This window comes from Glossina fuscipes, unplaced genomic scaffold (assembly GCF_014805625.2).
Source record: "Glossina fuscipes isolate IAEA_lab_2018 unplaced genomic scaffold, Yale_Gfus_2 127, whole genome shotgun sequence".
NCBI classification, from domain to species: domain Eukaryota; kingdom Metazoa; phylum Arthropoda; class Insecta; order Diptera; family Glossinidae; genus Glossina; species Glossina fuscipes.
Window position 1 is genome coordinate 370,927 of NW_023998470.1, and position 27,521 is coordinate 398,447.

Sequence of the window (27,521 nt, forward strand, 5' to 3'; positions counted from 1 at the left end):
GAATTGTTATTTAAATACTTTAACAAGGAAAATAAACGTAAGTGTATGTAAATCTTTTAATTAATTATAACTAACTAATCTTTCGTTAAAATTGACCTCAATAATTATGTCATAATGTTTTGATTACATATCTACAAACGTCCGCAGTGTATACATACACATATGTATTCGATTTCACGCTTAATGGATTGTCATTCAAAGATATTTAATTATTAATGTCCGTCCGTTCGTCTATATGTGTCTATCTGTCTGTCTTTCATTCATAATCAATCTGCTTGTAACGGTCAACTGTTCTTCACCTTCAGATAGATCAGAATTTTTTTTCTTTTAAAGTCAACTACCCTTGGTATTTAACATGATACAAATACTGCGCTTTACTCTTTCTAGTTTTACTTGAACTTTCAAATATGACTTGTACAAAATGCTCCAATCTTTTTGAACTTAGATGGCATTGAATAATCAAAAGATTGTTGGAAAACTTTGTAATATTTTCATAAAAAAAATTTTGAAATTTATTTAATACAATGTCAAAGTTACAAGTAATGTAGATCGGTAAGCGATCACTGACTGCCAACTCAATGTTCGCGGGTTCAAATCCCAAGTGCGGGCACAGTTTTCTTTGGTCATAGTTATAGTGGGTGGTCAGTCGGTAAAGGCAAAACCACCCATAGCGCTTGACTATAAACCCATTAGGCAGCGTGAGGCTACCCTCCCCATTTCTTCTTTCTATCTAACCGACAGTCATCGTACTACACGAATAGGGGACATTACCTGTGCTCGCACTGATGACAACAAAGATCGCAAAAAAGAGGAAAACAAGCAAATCTAACAATTAGCAAGTCGATGATGCGTATTCGCTATGGAGTGTAGATAGAGCTTTCTTTCATGTTTTTCTTACATTTTTTTTTTTTTTTTTTAAATGCGTTTCATAGCAGCTGGATAATCATTCATTTCTTTTATTGGGTGATAGATCACATCCATTTGCTAATTGCCGTTATTTCAATAATATTTTTATTTATTTTTCTTATTGACACTTGTTTAGTCCTTTTTTTTGTGTTTTGCTTTTTTTTTTTTGCTTTTTTGCTCATTTTTTTCGTCTTATATAGTTATTGCAGCAATAATTCTGTCTAAGTTCGGTTTCATTTTTCTTGCAAATTATTTCGTATTTGCGGTTTTTGAGGTTAACTTTACAGTTGCATGATTTTTATACCTTTTTTTTTTTTTCTTTCTTGAATATCAGTTTTCTCTAAACATTTGATTTGTTTTGTTATTAATGCTTTTCGTTATTTGCAAGTAAATCACATATTTTCTAATATTACATAAAGTTTGCCGAGATGTTGTGTAACTGATACGATTAACACAAGTCGGCAAAAATTTAAATTGAACATTACTACGTTTAGATAGTCAAAAAGGAAACGAAGCAGTTTTGCAAATATTTTTGCAACATTTGAAGGGAACTCTCTCTCTGATTCGAAAATATTATAAATTAATTCTCGTAACATTGGGGGCGTTGCGGACATACGCCGTCCCTTCGCCGATTGGGTGGTAGATGTGCCTGGCCCATGGCGTCTTAAAAAAATTTTTTCCAAATGATAAGTTTCCACTGCGCTTGGGCTGGATCATTGAAATCCTGACAATGTTGGTCAATTTTTTTCTTGAAGCCTGAAGTTGATGCTATCAATGACAAACACATAGGATACTGCCACTACTTATACAGCTCGTGACACAATGGCATTATATGGAACTTGAAAGAGTGACTTGTTGTTCGGCGTAGGTAATTACGATCACTAGTTTCTTTGTCTATCCGTCCGTCCGTTTATCAGTTTCAGATATTAAGATAGTCAGCATAACATTTAAGCTCTCTCTCTGGCATATCAGAATTTACAACAAGGCCAACTACTAAAAAGCGTACCAATATAATTATGACAATAATATCAAAAATTAGATGCTATTGTCATAGAATTTATAAGTTACGTGAGAACGTTTGTATCTTCTTCGTTTTTCTTTTTTCAATATGACCGATTGCTTAGGAAATCTCCACTTTTCGTGTCAGAAAGAAGTCCGGAAAAAGAAAGGGCTAGGGAGATTTGAACCCGTGAACACTGGCGTACGAATCAAAAAAAAAAAAAAAACGTATCGTGATCCTGTTTATTCTAAACTTATCAAAGTAAATAAATTACTGCCTAGTGTTTTCATTATACAATATTAAATATTCGACCTTATTGTCACACTCCAAGAGAATCCTTACATAGTATATTGGAAGAGTTCCTAAAAGTAGACCTATGAGTCAGAGATCAAGCCTACCACAAAAAGCTGATATGTAGACACTGCTCCCTGCTCGCAATTTCTATCTATTATTGTCTCGCTAAGATTAGATTTTCCGAAAAACTATTACACGGTAGAAAAAACAACAACACTCGATCCCACTGCATCTCCATTTTCCACATATTCATTTAGAGTCCAATATCTTCTATCGACTATTGTCGAGCAGTATTAAGGACAATATAAGGACAAGTCAGGATGTGTTCGGTAGTGTTCGTCCTTGGATCATACCGTGTAACAAGTTTTAACCGAATATCTTGAAAAAAGTAGTCGGTAGTAGGTTGAACGCAAAAACACTTGGGTAAGCATTAGACGAAAAAACGGGCGGACGGAGAGACCGCCATACTTAAATCAACGCAGAAAACGGGTCGCGTCTTTCTCAAGCGATTCTTTTTTTTTTTTTACACACATCCGCCCAAACTTAATAACAGAATATTTTCTGTATAATACAAGTACTGCAGACTATATATATATCTCAAGCCATTTCTTTTTCTTTCTTTTTTTTATAATTTTAATTTTACTAAAAAACCTCTAAAGTTTTATTCATCGCAATATTCTCTCGAATAGTGTGCACTCATCGTATGTAAACGCGTAGGGAATTGCAGAAACGCGAACTCATATTTAAATTTTCTACAAAATTTCGAAAAAATTTATCGCACCCACTGGTGGTTTGAATGCCTTTCGTTCGCCTTGTTTCCTTTAGATAAATCTCTGCCAAAACATTTTTTTTTTTTTTTTCTTTTTTTTGTTATTTTATATAACAATATAAGATAATGTCTTTAGACATTGCGTGCCAAATGATTTTATTACTGGCATTAAACGATAACACAAAGGTTATCGTAACAATTATCCTCCCAAGTTAAGTATATAATTGAGATTAATCCACTAACACCTCTGAAACTCAATCATCTTATAAAAAAGTAGTAACAATGAAGCATGTGTGTTGTATGCAGTCTTGTGCTTGCATCTTTTTCACTTTATCGCTATAGAGAAGAACACGACATAGGAAACCTTTCTCCCCTTCTCCACACTCCATTCTCCCTTCTCCCACGCCTTTTCCCCGATCATGTGCAAAAAGAATTGGCACAAGTTACCATGTGAATTTATATGACTATAGATATAGAGATGTGTATGTGCATGTTATGCATATGCATACATAAGCATTTATGGTATAAATATTAATTTCCTTAGTACCACATCCAACAGCAGCTTTTTTCTAACACCTTCATTAAAACGAAACATGGTCAAGCTGAGGCCCATACATGTATGCATGTCTCGATCTATGTACGTGAGGATGTAAAAAAGCATAAGCATAATTTTAAATGGTTTGAGCCCGAGCGTGTGTACGTGTGTACATAAACATGCGAGCAATTGAACATTTATGGGTGCATGTTATGTTATGTTGGTTGCCGGTTGAACTTTGAAGATTGTATGGAAATTTGTAAAACGTCTAATATTCGAAGATTTCACTGTATATTAAATGTGTTATAAATGTGCAAAATGTGCAAAATGTGCATATGTTTATATCACCGACACCATCTGGTAAATTAGCTTTATATGCGATTATTTTATGGTTTACTTAGACAACTTTGACAGTTTCATTCACTTAATTGGTTTATAAGGCTAAAAATAATTTTCAAAAAAAGCCAAACACAAAAAACAAAAGTTAAAAAATTGATATATCCATCCTATGGAAAGCGTGTTACGACGTTCTTAACATCCAAAAATGGTAATTAGAAATACAATAAAGTAAAATTTTAAATGCATTTTTAGCCATCTGCTCTGTCCGTCCATCTACTTGCAGTTCAACTGCTTACGACCTCAAAAGTGCAAGCACGCTTTCACATTCCCATGTTAATAGACTTACGTCGTACATCAGCAATGAACGGTTCAAAAGCGCTGCTCTAAAAATAGCTTACAATCCATAGCACATCTCCGGCATGATTCAAAAACGGCAGTATGACGTTTATAAAGGTCTTTGAACTCAGTTAAAAGTGATTTCATTAGGAGTAACATACTAAATGAAGTTTAAAGGATCCCTTTCGCTATCTTATCCGCTTAGCTGAGCCATGTGCTTTGGAAAATTTTATTCCAAGAAGCTTGCAGTGTAATAATAGGAGCTTTTCAAAGATGTCATAGTTAGGCGTTCCGGACTTGTTTTGAATATTTTTGGCGCTCACTCGCCCTGATGGAAGATAGGGGTTCTAATCGATTTAAACTTTAATAACATTCGAACAAGGTAAAAATAATATATAATTAGGTGTTCCTTTAAATGATTTTACAATGCGCTACGAATTTGTTCATTCCTAGACCAAGTGAGAATCCATTAATCATTCAATTTGTTTGCAATTTTTATCCAGAAGCTCGAGATGGTCGGTGTGGATATTCAGGTTCATTTCGAATTGATTGAAAAATTTTTACTGTATTTTCTTTTTATCGATTAGTTTTGCTTTTCGAAATTCGTTATTACGAAATTTTCCTTATATGATTTATTTACTTTGTATTTTTACACTTTGTTGCGATTCCGTGACCCAAACAAATGCTTTTATTAACAAGTGGAAAATATTATCTTTTATTTTTTTTATCGTTTTTTTTTATTATTTGTTTTTGTAATTTTTGTACCCACCACCGAAGGAAGGGGTGTATACTCATTTTGTCAAACGGTTTGCAACGCCCAGAAGGAAGCATCAGACACCTCGCAAATTATACACGTTCTTGATCAACATAAATCCTAAATTGATTTAAGCATGTCCATCTGTCCGTCTGTGTAATCTCTGTTGCTCCCGAACCCATATTCTATGGTCGATGTTCTAGCATCTGTGCCGTAAAATGAAAAACCAATTTTTTTCATTGGCGTGGGGTGACCACGCCCACCCAATATCATGTATGTATCATATGTAACAAAATTAAACTATTTTTTCAATACCTTCGTAACAAGCAGAAACAAGCTTCAAAATAACTCTTGAATTCGCCTAAGCATGTCCGCCTGTTCGTCTATCCATCTGCCTGTTCGCGTAACTTCGTAGTATTTGTGGTAAACATTCTTCCGTTAGTGAATCTGGCCTAAAAATTTGCAAGAGAATTTGGAATTGATCTAAACTTTTCAAAGGACACCCCTAAAACGCCCACATGCCTCTACGAGAAAAACTTTTATTTTAAAAATAGAAGAAATCAACTGTACCCGATCCATATTATGAAGAATGAAAATTTTGTTCCTTTACTTCTTTTGTCTCTTTTTGTGGTAAACGCTAATGGGTATAAAAAATTCGGTCCCGACCAAATTTAATTTTCTTACTTGGTTTACTTAATAATTCGCATACGAAGTGACGTTGACATCAGAAGTATACTTAATTTATTTGTCGTAGTTCTAAGATGCTACAATACTATGCTTCCATTTGTTAACTAATTACGATAATAACTATACCCATCACCGACGTGCCAGGTGTATATTCGTTTTGCCAAACGGTTTGCAACGCCCAGAAGGAAGCTTCAGGGAACCCACAAAGTATTTATATTCTTGATCGGCATGAAATTCCGTACCGATTTACGCGTGACCATCTGTCCGTCTGGCCCCATAATGTCTGTTGTAAACGTTCTCCTGAACGCAGAAGTGAACCTATCAACTTCAAATTTGGCAAAAACTTTGGAAGTTCTTGCATGCACGTTGGTATTGAAAATGGGTCCTTTCGGTCCAAGGACACGACCACAGTACTACGTGAAGTGAGGACATCTCCGTTTTTCAAAAGGAACAAGTTGGCTTTTCAGAAGCAAAATTCAAAAATCCCATAATGTACATAAAATCTTGGGCAATTTCAAGTTCAGCTAGGCATGGTCGTGTGTTCGCCTGTCCATCCGCTTGTCTGCATAGTGTCTATGGCAAACGTTCTTTCGGTCGCAAAAATTAAAATATCGCCCACAAGCTTACAAGAGAGCGAGTCACTCAACAAAAATCCTGAACACTTTTACTTTCCATCCTTTGTGCTTATTACTTACACAGTACGGCACGTACACCATATAAATTTCCAATTTTTTTTTTTTTGAAAATAGGAGAAATTGGCCCCTCCCATCCAATATTATAGAGTATGAAAATTTACATTTCTTTTTGTTTAGTCGGTGATGGGTATAAAAGTTTCGGTCACGATCGAATATAATTTGTTTAGTTGCTTTAGTACTTCAATCTTGTGAGGCGCTTTAAATTTAATGCCAAAGTTAAAAAAAAAGGTTAAGGCAAGAGACACTGTTTTTAGTTCAAACACAATGCATGATAACTGTTACAAAGGAACAGTTTTCATTGACAGTTTTGAACATTATATAGAAGTGCAACAATTTATTCGAAAGCGAAGCAAAGACCGAAAAAGGGTACTAAAATATATTCGAAAGGAGATAGATGGCCAGCGCCCTATGAGCGATTAAGTAAAGCGAAGGACTTATGGCATATATGTTTACATATAACGCACACATGAAATTAACTCCGTACCAAGTGTATACCGATTTAACAGAATTTTTTAATTATGGAGAATTTTTTAAGAAACGCTTAATTAAATTCTTTTTATGAAAGAAAAAACTTGTTCGCCATTTTGTTTTTTTTTTTTAGGAACTTATAGATCTACAGATTTTGAACTAAGCTTGATGAAGCTGCATAATCGGATAGGAATTTTTGTTCTTCTTCTGGGCAGAGATGTAATGCATTCATAAGGATCAAACACAGATCGACGGACGGACAAATTGAAAGCGATTTTATTATTTATTCATTTACTTAATTTAGAAATTCTTCGTGCGTTATATCTTTTTATTTGTTACAAAATATTTGTTACAAATTGAATACAACTTCGTTTTTTATTGAATTTAATAAAAAATTCCATACGTGTGCACATATTTATTTAATAAATTTTATATCGTATTATTAGCGTTTTGAATAAATAAACTATCCTGCAGCGTTATAAGATAAGATGTTTCTTATTATAATAAAAAATATAAAGTACTTAATTCTAAATTATTTTTAATTTTTTCTCTAAAAAAATTTTTTGATACAGAAAATTATTAAATTGGCTTCGGTAAATATATTCGATACTCCGAGCAGAGATTTTAAAGATCAACTTGAGGGTAGAGAATCGAAGACAACGGATAAAATGGGCCGTTGGGGTAGACATAGTCCGGTCTTGGAACCGCCCGATCCACCACCACCTTCGCCGCCACCTTTACCACAACGTGCATTTATGCGCCAATCAAGCTTTACTAAAATTGGGAATATGCTAAATACGGCCATTAATATAAACAGCGTCAAAAAACCGCACGGTAAGTTCTTTACTGTTAATGAAAGCAATTTTTTTCTTTTGTGCTTTTCGTAAAAATGAATTCTTTAATTCTTTTGCTAATCACCTTATTAGTTGAACATGAGCACAGCATATATATTTCTCTTAATAATCAAATCCATAAAGTTTATGAAATTTATGAAAAACGTTAAAAATTAGCTCCTTAATCATACTCGGCTCTTTCGCGGGAGATATAAGCACTTTCAGAAAACAAAATTCACTTATAACTTTCGTGAAAAAGTGCAGTTTTTTAATTTAAAATTTTTTCTCTCTTCGGATAAAATAATATTCGACCTGTGATTTATAAATTTATAAATTCATCCGTGCTCGTTATATCATTCTAAAGTGTATAGTGCGGAATACGTATCTCAAAAAAAATCCACCATGAAAAATGTTCTTTTTAACGTCGGCTATAGCGAATGAAAATATGTCAACTCAAATAAATACCGCATAAAGTATTATTGGAATTTTGGAATTTTGTGAACTACATGAAAGGCAAGTAAATTATAATTTGTAAAAAAAAAATTTAATTAAATCTGAAACGAATAAGATATATGAAGGCATGCATAGTTGAAAAAATCAATTTTTATTTACAACATTCAGAATATTTCATAAATTCTTTATAAATACCGAAATAGATTTGTTTATGTTCGCTTTTCTGTAAAACTTTGTTAAACTCAAAGAATAGCTATCTCGGCCCAAAAAGTCATATATTATTAACATATCATACGTAAGCTGTAGATTAACGCTAAATAGTATAAATTTCAAATATTACACCCGTATCGTATATTATACATCCAATATATTATATATCCAATATAGTGCAATTATTTATCAACTTATGGAGGCTGATAACAATTTTTCTACTGGAATACCAGGCTTTCCTGCACTTAGCGAAAGGTTTTTATGATGAAAACAAAAATTAAATTTTGCGGTTTCGTTTCGAACGTTTGCTTTTCTCTTCGCATGTGGCAATGCTCAAATGCGTATAAGGCGAATTCGTGCTAAACGGCAATGCCAACTAGTAAAGTTTTAAAATTCTTAAATCTAAAGGTAGTTTTTGCTTTCTTACTCAGCACAATGAATCATCATCAATGTTGATTTGCTGAAATAATTGAAATTTTTTGATTTCAGTTTATATACAAAATACATAAAGAAAACCAGCGAGAGAAGCGAGATTCTCCTCTAAGCTCAGGAATACTGGTTTTTAAGCTTTAAATTGGAAAAGGTTTTCATATTAACATAAGGTAACTTAAACGCGCTTTTAACTCGTAGTCATATATCAACATAATGAAATTGGATAAAACTGCAAGTAAAGGCAATGCTAATCACATTTGTGGTAATCTTTACCAAAAAGTTAAAATAAATCGAACTGTTGGCATCTCTGCAATCAGAGAAAGCACGAAGTACGGCGAGGCATGTTTTAGTTCATTTTTCTGAATACGAAGACGCGAATTCCCAAAAGAAGAGAGTTTATCAAAGATAAAATAAAAAACATTATTTAAATCGTTTAAATTAATTAAATGCATATAATACGTAGAAAATTGTTTAATGTGCATTGTAAACCGATCGGAGCGTGTGTAAGAATTGCATAAGAAATAAAAAAGCAGCGGCATATAAAGTGCACAAGTGAAATAATACACCAACACACTTACGATCAGAGTTACGCAGAAATTCCCTGCATGAGGAATAAAAGTAAAAGAAAAATATAAAAATGTCCATTTATTAGCTCTTAAATATTTATTAAAAAAAAATGAATATGAATTCCCTTAGATTAATTATAAAGTAATTATGAAATTTAAAAAAAAGAAATTTGAGATCAGATAATTTAAGGGAATTACTGATTCTATTTTCTTTTTCTTTCCTTAATGTTTTGCTTTATGTATTAAAACGAATTCGCTGTCGAACTTTTTTTTCCCAGATTCAATTTGCCTGTTTTTCGCTTAAAGCAGAACGTTGTCAAATTAAGTGGTTATAGTGGTAGTAGTAGTAGTAGTTAGTTAGTGTTGCTTTTTAATTTGTCATAAGATGCAGAGAACGGCAAATAGCATAGGAAAAGAAGACGAAAATTAATGTGAAATATGAAGTGAAAGAATTTATGTTTAAAGAAAATTTTACGTTTTGAAGAGATTTAAATTTTTGCTGTGCGATAAATTCATATATAAGTCTTATTGTAACGATAAATAAGGAAAATTTTTGAATATTAAAATTCTTGCAAAATTCTGAAATGTCACTCGCAATGACATATACATAATTGCCTGCTATACAAAGTGAAGAACAAACGCAGGAATTTTGTTTTTGTTTTTAATATTTGAAAAAAGTGTGAAGTAATTGGCTGATTTTGAAGGTTAGGGGCCGCTAAATGTAGTAAGCAAAAGTTACGGGTATATAGCACGAGTGTTAATATTAAAACGATTGTGTTTTGCTGTTGTTTTTCGTTTAGAAGCGCAGCGAATTGAAAATAATTTATATAAGAATAATGTTGAAGAAAATATTCCAATTTAGAATTTTTTTTCCTCGCAATAACCATAAACGGAGCATTAATTTGTAAAGCTAAGCTTCAATTTAATCGTACGCTGAAATAGGAAGCATATATATATATTTGAACCCTTGAGGATTTGATAACTTTCAGTCGAAACCAATTTGCCGTACTTTTGACATGTAGTTAAAAGGAAAGCAAAAGCAATAAATTTGTTTTCTCTGAGAATTTTTTCTTAAGACATTTTAGTTCTCTGTTTTCTCTCTCTCTTTCTTCCCTTTTAATCGTGTTTTGTTACCGCACATAAAGAAATTTCTTCATGAATAAAACAAACAACAAAATGTTAACGAAGTGCTAATTTCTAATAACAAAAACACAAAAAAAAGCATAAATATTAAAACAAAATAGTTGAAATTAAAAAGAATTGTGCCTGCAGCTGCATTTATGCGTGTAAAGAGGAACAAAGCTAAGGAGTAAACACGTTCTCCAAAACAACACAACATCCCCCTCAAATTATCTTAAAAAAAAAAAATTATTTGGTGCTGTGTGTAGTTGGGTTTTTTGTATTATAATCCTTTCCCTATTCTTTATACAACATATATATGTAGATACATATATATGTAGATATATATTATATATATATATATAAATACATATTATATATATATATATATGTGCATATATACATTTATGTACATATGTATATATATATATATATGCAAAATAAGTACATTGCATCGCTTATATTTTTTTCAAAAACTCTCGCTCTCTATCTTCTTCGCCTTCAGTCTCTTTTTATTGGCTGCGTTTTGTCAAACAAACTGTTAAACTGTCATGGCCGGTAAGTTTCTTTTTTCTTCTTCTAATTTGTTGTTGTTTTTTTTTTTTTGTTTGCCTTATTTGTAAAGCTGTTGACTTCTATCTTAGTCTACTCTTAAATCCATATAAATTTACATATATACTAACGCATGTACGTAGAAAACATTGGTCCACGTTTAATAATAATATTTTGCGGTACAATTCTTGCAAATGTTTCAAAAATTTCATTTCTAAACTGATTTAATTTATATATAAAAATATATAGTGAAAAAGCATTTATAGCAAAATAAGCAGCAAAATAACGTATTGTGTGTGTTTGCATTGCAGTTTAAGTTTTCATATGCAGAGAGGCTTCCTGTAATGTCACATAAGAGAAATGAGCAGAAAACGCAATGCGGCTGATTTTATTATACTTTTTAATAATTGTTCAACTATTTGTATAAAAATTGTGAGCATCTGAGAATAAGCCTATAAAAATTTGCCGTCAACTGAAAATGATTTTCAATAATTCCAAACATGTGAGGAATATTTCTAATCATTTCTATTGGATATTTTAATCCATTTTATTTCTGAGAGGAATAATTCTAATACCCTCTCTAAAGAACAAAATTCGAAGTTCAAATACATTGCAACAAGTTGTAATTCCGGCTCGCTCATTTACTTCTCCTTTTTTTTGACCGAATTCGAAGTTCGCTCATTTACTTCTCCTTTTTTTTGACCAAATTCCAAATTCGCTCATATACTTCTCCTTTTTTTTGACCAAATTCGAAGTTCGCTCATATACTTCTCCTCTTTTTTGACCAAATTCCCATAATGTATTGCGCGATTTGTTATTTCGTTTGCCATTATATTGCAAACATGAAAATATTTTATAATAACAACAACAATGTGAATTACTAAATGTTTACATCAACAGATAATTCTAGGTATCTTTGATTTATCGATATCTGGCTTGTAACTGTTAAATAACAATCATTATCGGAAATAAGTAGTGAGTATTTATGTTTGTATCGAAAAAAATTCTAAATATATTTTTTTTTATTAAAAAGGTTAACTGCGTATTTGTTCGCAAATCTTGAACGTGCTTCATACATTAAACAATAGTCCCTCCGCGAAACCCTTGGACATGGTATTCATTTACATTGTAAACCGTTTCAATCTCATTGACCCGTTAAGTTCAACATTTAACAAATAGTTAAGGAGTTTAATAATAATAATAATAACATATTATACTAATAGTACGTTCGCGATGTCAAACAAAACTCTTAACAGTGTTAGATCTGCAAGAATAATTTTCGTATCTATCATTTAATATACAGAATGATGGCATACTAAGTTTTTGGGAGACTTAACAAAACCTGGGAGATTGGCTGATTAAACTGCGTTACTCTTTTGCAGCTCATGTTTTTTTTTTGGCCCATTTCATAGGGAGCAGCTAAAAACTTTGAAACATTGTTGAGTAGCTGGAGAATTATTTAAAAATCTGCTATGGAATATAAATATCCATTGAAAACGCTTAATAAGGACTTTGAATGTTTATGCATATATGTATATATATAAATCAAGAGTCTTAGCTCGCATATCTATGGACGAAGAATATAGGATACATATTACATTGGTCCTTTCACTGTTCACCCACTATGTAAAGAATAAATATTTCTAATGAAAGGAAGATTTTGAGTGGATTTCTAGTGGTGACTATGTATGCAAGTGCATGTCGATTATAGTTCCACTGTTACAAGGACCACAGTTACAAAAGTTCGGATAGAAAAGCAAGTTTTGGCATTTAATCAGCATATAATTTGAAGAAACAGTGCTTAAACGTACATGTGAGGCACCTCTCAATCCTAAAAAGTGTTAATCGAAGATTTGCTGCAAAAAAAATGAATAAATTTTACTCATTCATTAGCTAATACGCCCTCAATAGTGCAAATTATTTTGCAGTTATTTTGCTCTTCGCGGAAAAACAGATGGACAATACATAGAACTCGGTCTCTCTCACTAACACCCAATCAATATAAACAACGTTAAACGTGGACAGGCAGTCTATCAGGTCAAAGTCAGTTACTTCAGCCCATGCCTTTAATTTGAAGTTTTGCATTATGTTCCTATATACACGCTTACAATCATATGATTCAAATCAATGATGTATGAGATATATAGGATTACTCGATCTAAATTATTTGACTTATTATAAGCGAAGGTAGCTTAAGAAGTATTTCTTGATTTTCAATTCTTTTCCCCATACATTTCTTTAGTTTTGTAAAATACAAAAAAAAGCGGAATAAATTAAATAAATTTGAAAAGCTAATTCTTTGGTATCCTCTTCAAAATAAGGTAATTAAATCAATCAAGTGTGTTTATATGCGCTATCTATATATATATATACTACTATATATTTTAAATTAAATTAAGAACAATGAATGCTTTTTACATATGTTCGGGAATGAATGCAAATTTTTGTTAAAAATGCATACATAATTTCGAAATTTGAATTGTTTCAAATCGAATTAAGAGCACTCGCTTGCTCTTGTTTCAACAACAATGTTTTTATATCAAATAGAATGTAAATACCAGATATCGTCATCTTAGAGCTTATATATTTGTTATGTTGTTTATATCGCAATTTATACCTTACAACAGAAGACATATGTATAGCAATTATGTTATTCCGTCACTTACGAAAATAATGTATTCGAAATCAATGCCATAGGAAATAGGGTAAGCTAAGTTGGTGTTCCTAAACGATTTCGACAAATCCTTCATAGGTCCAAAATGAAAATTTGATTATGTTGCCCGATTTGCGAAAAATGAAATATGAAAAGATAATTTGGAAAGATTTCGTTTACTAACTGACACTAGTCTTGATACTTGACAATCTTAGATTGTCAGGATGAAAGAAGAAGTCGATCGGATTAAGGGACGCGTTCACGTTAGCAAACAAGAGACATTATTCCATAGGTTTAAGAATATACCATGAGAGGAGTAACTCCCGATAAGATAGGTTTAAATTTCATTTGAGAAATTATGAACGCCTCAATATGATTGATTTTGTGAGTAAATTATCTTAAGAAAAGTAGTGTTAAGACAGAATAAAGCCTTTTTGAAAACAGTTATTAAAATTCCATAATAACACTCACTTCGTCCCGACGTATCCTGAAAATGATATCTAATCTTTTTTCTTTATATCGACTAATTTATAAGCATTTTCTGAAACGATCTAAGCTTGCCTATCCGGTAATCCGTGTATGTCTTCTGTGTACTTCTACAGGCCCAAGTCTTTAAGACATTTTGATAAACTGTTCGGTACACTGGCATGCATGGTTTTCATCCAAGGACGAGCGCTATTGGCTCCGACCACTTTTTCCATCACTTCCTACATAACGGCTTATTTTCAAAAGACGCTTTATAAATAACTGTAGTATAACGTAGGGAATTTAATGTTGGGCAATGCCGCACTATTTGAGTAGTGTTCGCGCGTTCAAATAAAAAAATCGAAAGCGCGGTAGAGCCTTTTTTTGTCATAACTATAGTGAGTGCCCAGTCGGTTAAGGCATAACACTTACCGATCGAGCATAAATCCGAGCATAGGCTGCCATCACCACCATGCTATTTCTTTCTCTCACGAATAGGAGGTCCAATCCATGAAAAAAAAACGTTTACCGTTGAACGAAAGAATTACGGTATGTGTGTGTGTGAGGAATATAGCAGAAGTCTTAAAGGGAAAATCACTTCATATAAGAAATACTTGATATGGAAGTTTAATGAAAAAATATATTAAATCCAAAAAACAAAAATAATTGGTCTGAGTGGAGAGGTCTAAAGGAGATTCTGTATTTTTTCTCGTTAGGGCAAATAAGTCTCTAAATGCTATACGTTAGCTAGTCATTCCGTACTTGTGCACAAAATATAGCCTTTTAGGAAATCGTGCCTTTAAGATTAAAGCAATAAATAAATATTTTATTTATGTCTATAAATCCTGACCTAGTTTTTTGTTATGTAATGTAATGAAGAATCGTAGGAGACGTTTCTTAAATGCTTACATTTAAGAGAAGCATAAGTAAAAGTATTGTAGTCGGACAATCCTGACATTTAGATACCCTACATCACTAAAACACATCAAAAATAAGACATTTATGCATTTGTTATGCAAAGTCCGCACATTGGAGGATGCGGGAAACGTCACGTGGCATGATCCAAATTTAGCAAACCTAATTTACTTATCAAATATTTTATTACTTCTAGTTTTCGCAATAAAAATCTAGAAGCTAAACTTCCCATCCCTATAAGGGCTTGCTACATATGTTGACACTTAAAAAATGGACCTATATGGCCCAAATTCCCTACTTAAATTGCTACTATTTTCATCATAAAGTATTAAAAGTTAAATCTCTTCCGGATGGGCTTACTATTCGTGAGAAATCTCATATGGAGTGGAGACCAAGAAATAGAGCCAATTCTGGTTCAATTTTGGTCCATTTTTTATGTCATATTGAGAACAAATTTTCATTAAAAACTTTAAAATGTTTGGCCGCCTTGGACTTTTGGGTTCACATTTCACCTTTATGCGCTGGTATCCAAAAAACAAAGACTTTCTTGGTCTAAATTCGGTAAAGTTGACTTTTTTGTCAATTCATTATTGTAAAAAAAAATTCAACACGAAGTATTAAAAATTATATCGCTTGGTCACATAACGATTAAGGTTTCGTAGGATAGGTTTTGTGGAAGGGGGGTTCAAAAAATCGCCTCAACCAAACAAAATATTTCGTACCAATCTGGAGTGTCAAAAAACTTTTACTCGGCGTCTTTTGCCGAGAAATTATGAAAATTTCAGTTTTACTTGGAAATGTGGGCCGATCTTAAGCATTGTGCAAAATTGCGACAAAAAAAAGTGCGGACAAGTAAACAAGTTTGACAGAATTATTTTCTGAATCCATCGATTTAATAAGAGACGGGTCCGCCTTAAGGCCTTTTAGGCGCTTCGTACGTCTGCGCGAATTTAATAGACACCGTGCCTCAAGTGGTGTACAGTTTAGCACTAGAACTACTGAAAGCGCATTTTCGACCTTTTTAATTTTCGATTTTCAAGAAAACGGTTTAAAGCATCTAACGTTTCAAGATTTTTTTGTGGAGTTTTATTTATATGGAAAGTCCTCTAAATGCCTACAATTACTTTTCCAGTTGGTCTACTTTTCGAAGTGTTGCTGACATATACCTGCTTCTACCAAAAGGGATCATTTTGATCCCCTATATTTGTCGACTTGTCATAGACGGAAAAATGAAGGCAGGAAGCTGAAATTTGTCAAAAAAACTTCCTTGGCTCCTTATTCTTTGTGTGGGGTGCGACAGTTTCATTATGACTTTACTTGATGATGGAGCTAAACTAAACTTAAGTGATAATCTGGCCATATTTTTTTTCTGCATTTAGAACAAAACGAAGAAAGAAAAAATTTGCAGAAAATTTGATAAAATTTGGTTTTAAATTAAAATTTTATTTTACGTCACCTTCCAAAATCGGTTATAAAATTCAACCAATCAAAAAAAAAAAAAAATAATAATAATAATACGTTTTGCTGGAGGACGTTACCATGGGGGTCCAATGGAAATTTGAAATCAATCTCTGGAAAATTGAAGGCTCTGACAGATGTGCGGTGGTGTGTTCGAAGGGATAATTTTAAATACTGACTTCACTCGAAAAATCGAATTTTGTTTGAATCACATTAAGAATTTGACCTGATCTTCTTCAATACCATATTTCAATGTTTAGAAAGACGGAAATAAAGTTACCCTTAAACCTTAGTTTATATTCAAGTTTTCATGAGATAAAGGATGATCATGTCTTTTTCTTTCTTAAGTAAGTGGAAGTGGAATTGGAAGTCAAAATGAACTTCCTTCTCCCCCTGCTGATGGCGTTTATCCGACATATGCTGTCTTTACTGTTGCGTTGCAATCTGCTTATAACAAAGTTTAAATAATGCATTTAATATGAAACCGATGTATTTTTTTTATCTTATCATTGATGAGTACTTTGCATCGTAAGCATGTCTCCAATGTGGCGCCCAGAGTTGGTGCATACTCATGTATATATATACACATTATTTACATATTATAAATATGTAAATAATAATAAGAGGAAGTTGTACTTGAGAGAGGGTAGTTAAAAGCATTAACCGTGTACTACCGTCAAATGGATGAAGAAGGTGTACATTCTTCAAAGTTCAAATTATGCGTACTTCCACTGGGCTTCTGCCTATACATAAGATATTTATTTCATTTCGTATCATTTTTTCTATTCTCAATTAATGAAAATTTTACAAACCTTTCGCTGAAGAGCATAAGCTCTCACTTTTTTCTTTAAACGTCCCGCAATCACTGATAGCATTATCAGCTTGTCCTCTTCGCACCGTTTATATCGTTTAATAAAGCCATAAAATCATGAAACCATGAAATCATCTCGTAATTATTGAGTTCCCATAGAAAACTGCACTTTTGAGTTAAAGTTACTTTGCATTTGATTACTTTGAGTACTCATTGCGCTTCGATGCCATATTCCCGATCTATATCTTAGCAAATTCTAATTTGGATCTCATTGTCAATCATATCGTCAAGCAATATGTAATAACGTTTTTGTTCAGTGTTTCTTATCCGATTTGTGCAACGACAAGTAGATGCTTTTAACTATATTCTTAATTGATAATTAAGTGAATAACGCTTTTTTTTTTTTGTTTTTTTGTTTTTAACTTTTACTTAAATGTAAATTTTGCATTAAATTTTTATATCGTGCATGAAAAAAAGAGGCATTTATTATTATATGCGCTCAACAAACACGGTTGTGTTCTACACACACTTATTAAATCATATGAAAACATTGCATACACATATACACACGCATACAAGTGTTAAGAAAACCATTGAAATATTGTGCTTTTAGAGTCATTGCACCGCATTTAAGTGCGTTATGTGTGCTAATTAAAAATACACGTAGATGCATACATAAATGCATTCATCTATCTATGTATATGTGCATGCAAGGCAAGCCAGTAGCCAGTAGCATGAGGATGGAGTGAAGTACGCAGTTGTATGCATGAGGACGACATAAATAATATTATAGCAAAATAGATGGTCTAGTTACACACATTTGCTACAGTGTCGAGATTTTGTATCTTTGTACGCACAGTGAAAGCACGTTGGGGTTGGACAAATTTTGTTATTATGTTTGCAATACGCAACACAAAGAGATTCTACAAAGTATATAAATTTTTAATTAATGAGAAATTTGCAGTCGATACATTTAAGGGGCGTTTGTTTGTTTGGTGTCCTTTTTCTCATCCTGTCTCCGCTGTCCCAGTAATTTTAAATTGAAATAATGAAACGGTCCATTTAACACGAGTCTTAATGCTGATCGATGACGAAAGCAGTTTCTTATATTTCTATAGACCTCAATGAGAGGTATAAAGTGATTCGTGTTCCATTAACACACTTTCAAGGCCGTTTGAAATGCTTTCGTAATCGTCATATCGTCTTACTTACTTACTTTGACCATCCTCCTTAATAGGTTCTCAAAACGAAGTATTTCTCGCTCTATCGAAAGTGCTTCAAGCGTTTTCCTTGTCATTTCGATCATTCGTTCTTGTACCCGGCACAATGCTTTCCTGTCCTGAAAAATTGTCCAATGAGCAAAATATCGAAATATTAGGAAGGTTTAGGTGTAACTGTATCGCTTCTGCGGCAGACATACTTCTTCTTTATTTAGCTGAGAAAATTATTGATTGCTATAGTACACGTGGTCTTTCCATGTCTAGCCCGCTGAAAATAAATGTCATCCGTATGTTAAGCAAGCAATTTCAGCCCAAGGCAAATTCAATCGACATGTATTCACTGCAAAAGTAGAAGCATTTTTCCGAACCTTCCTTCAGGCAAGTCTGCCTCAGCGCTGTTATCGTACCAAATTTTTCATCGTTGTGTTTCGAGAGGTTGTTTTAATGTTTGCCTTGGTCTTCTTCTGTCTACTCCGCCAAAAATATGTTGTATACATAGTGTTATAGGCTCTCTCTGACATACACATTTATCTAAGTTTATTATTATCAAATCGAAGATAGGCGATTTTCTAGACGAAGCTCGTTCATAATTTCAGAATAGATATGTAAATGTGCGCATATATATATATCTTCAATAATGATTTCAATTTTCTAATTACTACCATATGTAGGATTAACATTAGTTCGTCTCCAAGCTTTTCTTTTTAGGCACTGAATAAAGTGAATCTTTAACTTTTTTCGCCTATTAGTTGTTTAAGAATCAAATCCGTTTTTAAAATAGATTTGGGGTGAGGAAGAAACATTTGTTTTGATCCTTTATTGCTTACCATCAATTGAGCGCTAACAGTGGTTGGACAGTGGTTACTACAAACACCGTTAAGATACTGATTGAGACCAACATTGAAAAAAAAAGCAAATAAGAAAATTGTATTTAGCTTCGCCTGTGGAAACTATTACATCCTCTTGAAATAAGGAAAATAAACAGAGATTTTAATGCTCAATCTTGGGTGGGCGTAATCAATTCTTTTTTATTTTTATTTATTTATTTATTTATTTTTTTTGCTCAGTTACTATATGATGACCCATAGAATGAAAATTCTCATTTTTTTATCTGCGTTAGTTGATGAGTAATGAGAGGTGTCCTCACTTTATGTCGCACTGTAGCTGTATCCTTCAATTAATTTGACCTATTAGCATGTATTTGCCATTATCTTATCGTAGATATATTTGCTAAACATAGACACTTAGAAAGGTAGACACACGGACGGACAAGCATCCCTAGGTCGATTCAGAATTTTTCGCTTGAATATTTGCAAAGTTTTTGGATAAAACGAATACACCCTTCTTGTCGTTTCGCGAAAAATTGAATGAGTATAAGCAAAATTCTAATGCCTATCAATATTTACGAAAACTGCATTAAAAATTTCCCACACTTTATATATATATATAAATATAAATGCACAGACCTGTGTAATACTTAATATATACACATATATCAGCAATAATAACAACTTTGCAGGTCAAGGTGATTTAATATTGTTGTTGTTTCTTTATGTGACCGGTTAGCTGTAGTCGTTTAAATTGTCTATTGTTGTTGTGTGCTTGAAGCGTATATTCTGCCTTAGAGCCTATAATAAATAAATAAACAGTGAACGGCAATAACAGTAGAAAAGCACTTCGTCGTCATACTAAAAATACATCATAATTATATTTTTACATCATTTTTTAGATAATGTGTGTATTTAGTAAGTAGTAAGTGGTACTTCTTACCTTAAACATGGATATTATTGAATTATTGCAGCACGTCATCTCGATTTTGATGTTGTTGTGCGCTTTATAAAAAGAAGAAAGAGAGCATACAGAGAGTTATTGAACGACACGTAGATGTGTGTAATCCAATAATTTTACATTTTCTTTCGATCGCAATCGATGCCTTTTACATCGCATCTGATGATTGAATCTTCGTAGCGTAAGCATTTAAGTCTTCTTAATAATGATAGAATATTTAATTTATATTGGAATAGATGTTAAATGTATTGCTGAGCAACAAACGGCTATCATTATCTGAGTATCTCTGTCTACGATGTATAATTATTATGTCATTAATTTAATAAATTTTAATTAGTTTTTTTTATATACTTTTTTTTTATTTATTTTTTTTTTTTTTTGCTTTATAAAACTTGAAGTGTTGAAAATAACTTGCAAATTCGCTTTAATCGCGATAATGTGAGTTTCATGGGAATTTTATAACATTTTCAGACATTTTACGGTTTCTTTGGCAGAAGACATGGTTCATTCATTCATTTGTTGATTCTTTTTTGTTTCCAAATAATTTTAATATAAGATGATAAGGCATTTATGGGATGACCCAGCTCAGCAGAAAACGTTAACATTTAAGTGAAACGCGAACATAAGAGATGATCAAAATGAAGTCGAGAAATCGAGAATCGAGTATTCATAAGTCTTCCAACAATAAGGGGATTGCTAGTCGAAAGTCTGCTTTTTGTTCACGTTCGTTCTGTGTAAACAGTCCTTTCGAGTTTTTATCAACTTTATCTTCCTGTTAATCAGTTTATAACGTAACCTGTTTTTTTTTTTTTTAGTACGTTAGTATCCAGAACTTTGTGTCATGTTATTTGTTATTAGCACGGAAGCATTTCATTGCCTCAGCGCAAGGCTTATTATGGACAGACTTTATGTAATTATTATAATATAAAAATTATATATATATATGTATATATATATATAAATGAAAACTAAAATAATAATAATGGATAATTAGATGTTACATATACATACATACATATATTATAATATATATAAATAATTCAACAAACAATAAAAACTAGTAAATAATTTGGTGTTAGTTGGCAGTGCTCAACTTACTCTCGTCCAGGAGTATGTTGCTTTAATTTAAATAAACTGCATTAGTAATAATGATATTAATAAATAAGAAAATCATATTCGGCCGCGACCGAATCTTTTATACCTGACTCCGTTATTTGTCATATACGTTCGTGACGTCCGTGATATTTAATTTAGAATTAACATAATTAACTTGTCGCATTCTACTCTCCAAGTCCTTCTATTGATATTTGTGGGATCCACCATATCCATATTTATTTTAGAATTAACACATTCTTGCACACGTAATGCATTTTCACGTGAAGAGCCTACAGAATAATCATATGAGTGATAAGTAGAAAACATCAAAAAGTTGAAAAAAACCACTTATAATTTTGGGTAGGCGTGGCCGATTGTTTCAATGCTCAGGGCCTGCACAGTATGCATGGAAATTTTTATCGTTGTATCTGTTGTAGTTGGTAGGTAACGAAAAAAAAAAACGAAATTCTTTTTATTTTTGAAAACATATGGTATCGGATTGATTATATTGCATTGTGACTGTGGCCTTCGAACGATCTGCCTCATTTTCAATGACGAGCTGTGTAAAAAAAATTTCCAATATTTCTGTCAAATTTATAGTCGATGGCTTAATTTTTGCGGCCAAGAGAATGTTTACAACAGACATCACACAGCCAGACACTCTTAACTCGATTCAGAGTTTAATGCTAATCAAAAATACAAGTACTTTGTGTTCTCTCTGAAGCTTCTTTCCGGGCGTCGCAAACGTTTTGGCAAAATGAATAATATGCCTCATCCTGCGGAGATGATAATAGAAGAAAGTAAATAAATAGCAAAATAAGCAGCAAGCAAGAGGCAAAAATTAAAAAATAATTCATAAATAAAAATCTTAAGTGAGTGAATAATAATTAGAAAAATGCATCCTAGTTATTGAGAACAATACCTGACTTGCATTCCGCAACGGTACATTTCTGATCAAAATTCCGTCTTACGTCTTTCTTACGTTTCCCAACACAATGCCGCACACTTTGAAGCCTATGTGTCAATATACCTTGCAAGGAACCAATAAAAGCTAATACTTATGCTAATGGAATACTGATCAAGTTATGATTGTCTCAGTTTAGATGAGAGCATTTTACGATTTGTACATAGGATGGAAGTATTTTTAATAAATTACATTGTGTAGGGATTGTAGAATTTTCCGCGCAGGCGAGAGGATTCTAAGCAAAGCTGCTACTACCGTTCAATCATCGAGTAGACAAAGCTATTAGTCTTATGTAATCCGTTTTCTGATTCTAAACTGATCTCGTTCGTAATGAGAGAGGAACAATCTTAAGTCGTCATCTGGGGTTTTGTAAGTAAAAATATCCAAATGTCGACGAATGATTACAATGTGACCGTCCCTGGAATTTGGAAAAACCATTTCCAATATGAAATTGAACTGCACGGGTCTGAATTAACGTCAAACGAATGTCATATCCAATTGAAATAATTTCTAGATGGCATCAACCTTTAAAGGAAGTATGTGATAACATACGGAGTGTATGTGATAACGTGAAGATGAAATTCAAATTTCCCCATTGTTTTAAAAAAGCAACGTCGCACTCATAGTTGGAATGTCGTGAAATTTTAATTTTATTTATATGTTATCGTACGGACATATTGAGTGATATATTTACGACCAGAACTCTTGTTCACGAAAGCAGTCTTCTGATTTCATAGCTAAGCCTTCGACTATATGATATAAGCATATCTACAAGCAAGTAGTACATTTACGAGTATATGACGTAAGCATTTGCAAGCAGTATGTTTACACATTGTATAAAAAAAAAAAAAAACAAAAAAAAAAAAAACTCTTAATACACGAAAATATAGTCGTGTGTTTCCGTTCAACATTTGTAAGATTTTACACTCTTGAGGTTTTTATATATGTATATACAGGCAAAATGTTTGCTCAAATTACGAAATTTATTAAGTATGTGTGGCCAGATATATTGAATGCGGGCAGTGTGTTTTTCTTATTTACTGTAACAGCAATAGAAACATGCCACGAGTCTCTACTTAAAATATCATTTTATTGTTTGCAAAGATCAGAAAGGAACTTCGCGGACTTCACAAAGTATATGTGCGCTTGATCAGCAACAAATTCTGAATCGATTCAAGTATGTCCGTCTGTTCGTCCGTCTGTGTAATGTTTATTGTAAAGATTCTTCTCACCGCAAAAATGAAACTGTCGACTTCAAATTTGTGCAGAAACATTGGAAGTCCTTGCACGCAAGTTGGTATTGAAAATGGGCGCTCACAGCACCGCGTCAACTGAGGACACCTCTGTTTTCCAAAAGGAATGAAAAAAGCTATAGCAGATAATTCTACAACAATTTGAATGTATATTCAACTGGCTATGCTGTGGTGTTTGTGCAAAAATGTTAAAATGTTTTTTTGATCCTTGCATTAAGTGAACGTCACATTTTTGAATGTCCTTCAAAGATAACATTGAAATGATTATGAAGTTTCCGCTTTGCGCTTAGGCAGAGTTAATGACATTCTGCCTTCAAATATTCCCTATACACTAAAGGATATTGGAGAGGGATCTTTTCACGCAAAGCAAAAATATGTTTTCTGTGTTGCTTGCGATGTTGCTTCAGCGATGAAAAATTCAATGGCGATTATTGCTTTTTATTCGTAAGCTATGGCGTACACTTATTGATTCATCTACATCCGTAGATGAAAAAGACGCCAACGAATACATAAATTCAAGTTTTGTAGCTCGCTATACAGACGGGCAGAGAAGTTCTTATCTTGTTGAAACAGTTTCATCTATGGCAATGTATGCGGCGAGTGCTGCATTTAAGTGTTTCTAGAAAACACTTTAATTTCAAATTTCGAGAAAAGTCGACGCGACTCGCTATAGTATTATCCTTAGTTATGGTTTTTTGGTTTTCCTTTCGCAATAATTTTCTAATTATGGACGTATCTGACGATGGTACGACGCCTCTTCCTTCAACACTCACATTCAGTCATAGACAATCTTGTGAAAAATTGGTTTCGCTTGTTTTCGGTCAATGTCTGCATTGAACTTTTTATTACGGATGTGTTCTTTGGATCAATAGCTAGCGGAATTTGTGAACCGCAGCTTCTAACACGGGAGTGGCTTATGACTGATTGCAATTTCCAATTTTTGCAATTGTGAACAGACTCCTGATACTTAGATAGGCGACCGGACTGACATATACGATTGAATCACAGCTCAAGTATTTCACACTGATCAATAAATAATACAAATAAAGGTATATAGCTTCACCGCTGCTCAGTCGCACATATGAAAATGTTTAAGCAGGAATGCGCTTGTACGTGAAAAAGGCGCATAATTCAATCCTACTTGAAATCCATTAACGATTATGAAACAAACAAGAAAAGAATAACGAATTACGAAAGTTTTAATAAATGCTTTATATGTGATGGGGCGGGGTGGATAAATAGTCATAGGGACGTCTAAATCATTTAAAAGTACTTAGAATTCTACTTTTGATTGTTGCTGGCTGTCGTGTAGTGTACGTTGTGTATATTTATGAATGGGAATTACACTCTGAAAAATTGTACACATCATTGTATACTGAACGGCGTAACACATAAGTTTCGCATTTGCAATAAAAAAAATCGTAACGTGCTCTAGATTTTCTTTTTTAACTTTTAATGAGGGTGTATGCGCCTCTATATGTGTGTGTGTGTGTGTGTGGGTTTTTTTTTTTGTGTTTTTTTTTTGTATAAAAAATTTTTTTTCCAATGATATTAATAAATATATATAACAATGCAGACAATAAAATGCTATTTTTAGTCTCTCTCTCTACACATGCACAGACATATATATATACAAACATATTTGAATGGAAGACTTAACAACAATAATAATAATAATAATAATAATAACAATAATAATGTCGTGTGTCAGTCAACAATCAATATGAACCATATATATATATGTATATATAACTATGTTATATTATTATTACATGCACAACTTTAATAAATATAAATATTACTTAGTAGCACATGTCAAAGGTTATTGAACTGATGGTCCTTTTTGCCAAAAAAAAAATAAAAAAATAAAAAAAATCACAAATTATTTAAAGCATTTCCCTTTCGCAAGCCTAATATACACTCTACATATAAAGAGCTTAATAAACAAAAAGAAACTTTCGGGGCTTTTTTTAAAATTATTTGACTTGCAATTGAAGCGTCTTAATAACGGATATCATTCTCTTTGTTTCAGGTAATGGAGAAGCTGCTTGGTGCTTCTCACAAATAAAGGGAGCTTTAGACGATGACGTCACGGACGCCGACATTATATCCTGTGTTGAATTCAATCATGACGGCGAACTATTGGCAACTGGTGACAAAGGTGGACGTGTTGTCATATTTCAGGTTAGTGTTATCTCATTTAAGTGTATCATCAAAAATTCCTCTTGATTCTGTTCTTCACACAGATATATATACATAATAATATAATGTAATAGATTGTGCCGTTCTTTAATTGAGTTTATTAATTTTAGCGTGACCCTGCATCAAAAACGGTAAGTCCACGACGTGGTGAATATAATGTCTATTCGACATTCCAATCGCATGAGCCCGAATTCGATTATTTGAAATCATTAGAGATAGAAGAAAAAATTAATAAGATACGATGGCTGCGTAGAAAAAATCCTGCACATTTCCTGCTCTCGACTAACGATAAAACTGTTAAATTATGGAAAGTTAGTGAGCGCGACAAATCCTTTGAGGGCTATAATACAAAAGGAGAGAACGGTCTAACGAAGGATCCACAAAATATAACCGCCTTACGAGTTCCTTCTGTTAAGCAAATCCCTTTAATGGTCGAGGCCTCACCACGACGCATCTTTGCCAATGCACATACCTATCACATCAATTCGATTAGTGTTAACTCAGATCAAGAGACTTATCTATCGGCAGATGATTTACGAATCAATCTGTGGCACTTGGAGGTGACCAAAGAAAGTTTCAATATAGTTGATATTAAGCCCACAAATATGGAAGAGTTAACTGAGGTGATAACTGCTGCCGAATTCCATCCAACCGAATGCAATGTATTCGTATATTCCAGTTCGAAGGGCACAATACGCTTATGTGATATGCGTTCTTCGGCGCTGTGCGATCGGCATAGCAAACAATTTGAAGAGCCTGAAAATCCCACAAATCGCAGCTTTTTCAGTGAGATCATTAGCTCAATAAGTGACGTAAAGTTAAGCAATTCGGGCCGTTACATGATCTCAAGGGACTATTTGAGTATTAAAGTGTGGGATTTGCATATGGAAACAAAGCCTATTGAAACATACGTGGTAAGGATATTTATTGCACATAACATAAATTTAATTTCAATTTTAATTGTTATTGCTTTTACGTTCCCCCTTGTTATTATTATTATTATTATTATTATTATTATTATTTTCAATCACTTCAATTTTTAGGTCCATGAATATTTAAGGGCCAAATTGTGTTCTTTGTATGAGAACGATTGCATTTTTGACAAATTCGAATGCTGCTGGAATGGCAAAGATACCTCAATAATGACCGGCAGCTATAATAACTTTTTCCGTGTATTTGATCGCAATACCAAAAAAGACGTTACCTTGGAGGCCTCTCGTGACTTTCTCAAACCGAAGACGGTGCTAAAACCGCGCAAAGTTTGTACTGGTGGTAAACGAAAAAAGGATGAAATCAGTGTCGATTGTTTAGATTTTAATAAGAAAATTCTGCATACAGCCTGGCATCCGCAGGAGAATATAATCGCTGTAGCCGCCACCAATAATTTGTTCATATTTCAGGATAAATTTTAGCTAACATTTACAAACCATTTTGTTAATTCACAATACATAATATTTGAACGTCTCTCACACTTTTTCCCTTTCTTACTATCGACTATATTTTTGCTCTATTGTTGCCATCAAAAAATTTTGCTTTGCATTATTGTTGCACCTATCGAGGCAATCACTGTTTGACTATATTCACCTTATGTCGTTGAAATTGTTTTTTTTTTTTTAACTTTATAATTTAAATAATGGTCGTCATAGTGTTCTTTTTTTTTTTTTTTTTATCTGTTATCATCGTACATATGCTCCAGAGTTTTTCCCATTCAAAATGCAAAACGTAATAATTTGTTATTGTTTTTGATAA

At 32.8% G+C, this 27,521-nt stretch overlaps 1 protein-coding gene across 4 annotated transcripts; it reads left to right on the forward strand.

Annotated features, from left to right (window-relative positions):
- On the forward strand, positions 1–27,236 carry LOC119640740 (protein phosphatase PP2A 55 kDa regulatory subunit). 4 transcript variants are annotated; one of them, XM_038038948.1, is made up of 5 exons: positions 1–37; positions 7,356–7,617; positions 25,603–25,754; positions 25,883–26,686; positions 26,816–27,184. In XM_038038948.1, exons 2-5 carry the CDS (start codon positions 7,452–7,454, stop codon positions 27,182–27,184), a joined length of 1,491 nt encoding a protein of 496 aa, XP_037894876.1. In that variant the 5' UTR covers positions 1–37; positions 7,356–7,451. The 4 variants fall into 4 exon arrangements, with proteins under 4 accessions (XP_037894876.1, XP_037894874.1, XP_037894873.1 ...); XM_038038946.1 differs by lacking the exons at positions 1–37; positions 7,356–7,617 and adding exons at positions 9,033–9,329; positions 10,902–10,954 and having other exon boundaries at positions 26,816–27,236; XM_038038945.1 differs by lacking the exons at positions 1–37; positions 7,356–7,617 and adding an exon at positions 9,033–9,329 and having other exon boundaries at positions 26,816–27,236.
- The last annotated feature ends 285 nt before the right edge of the window (positions 27,237–27,521 follow it).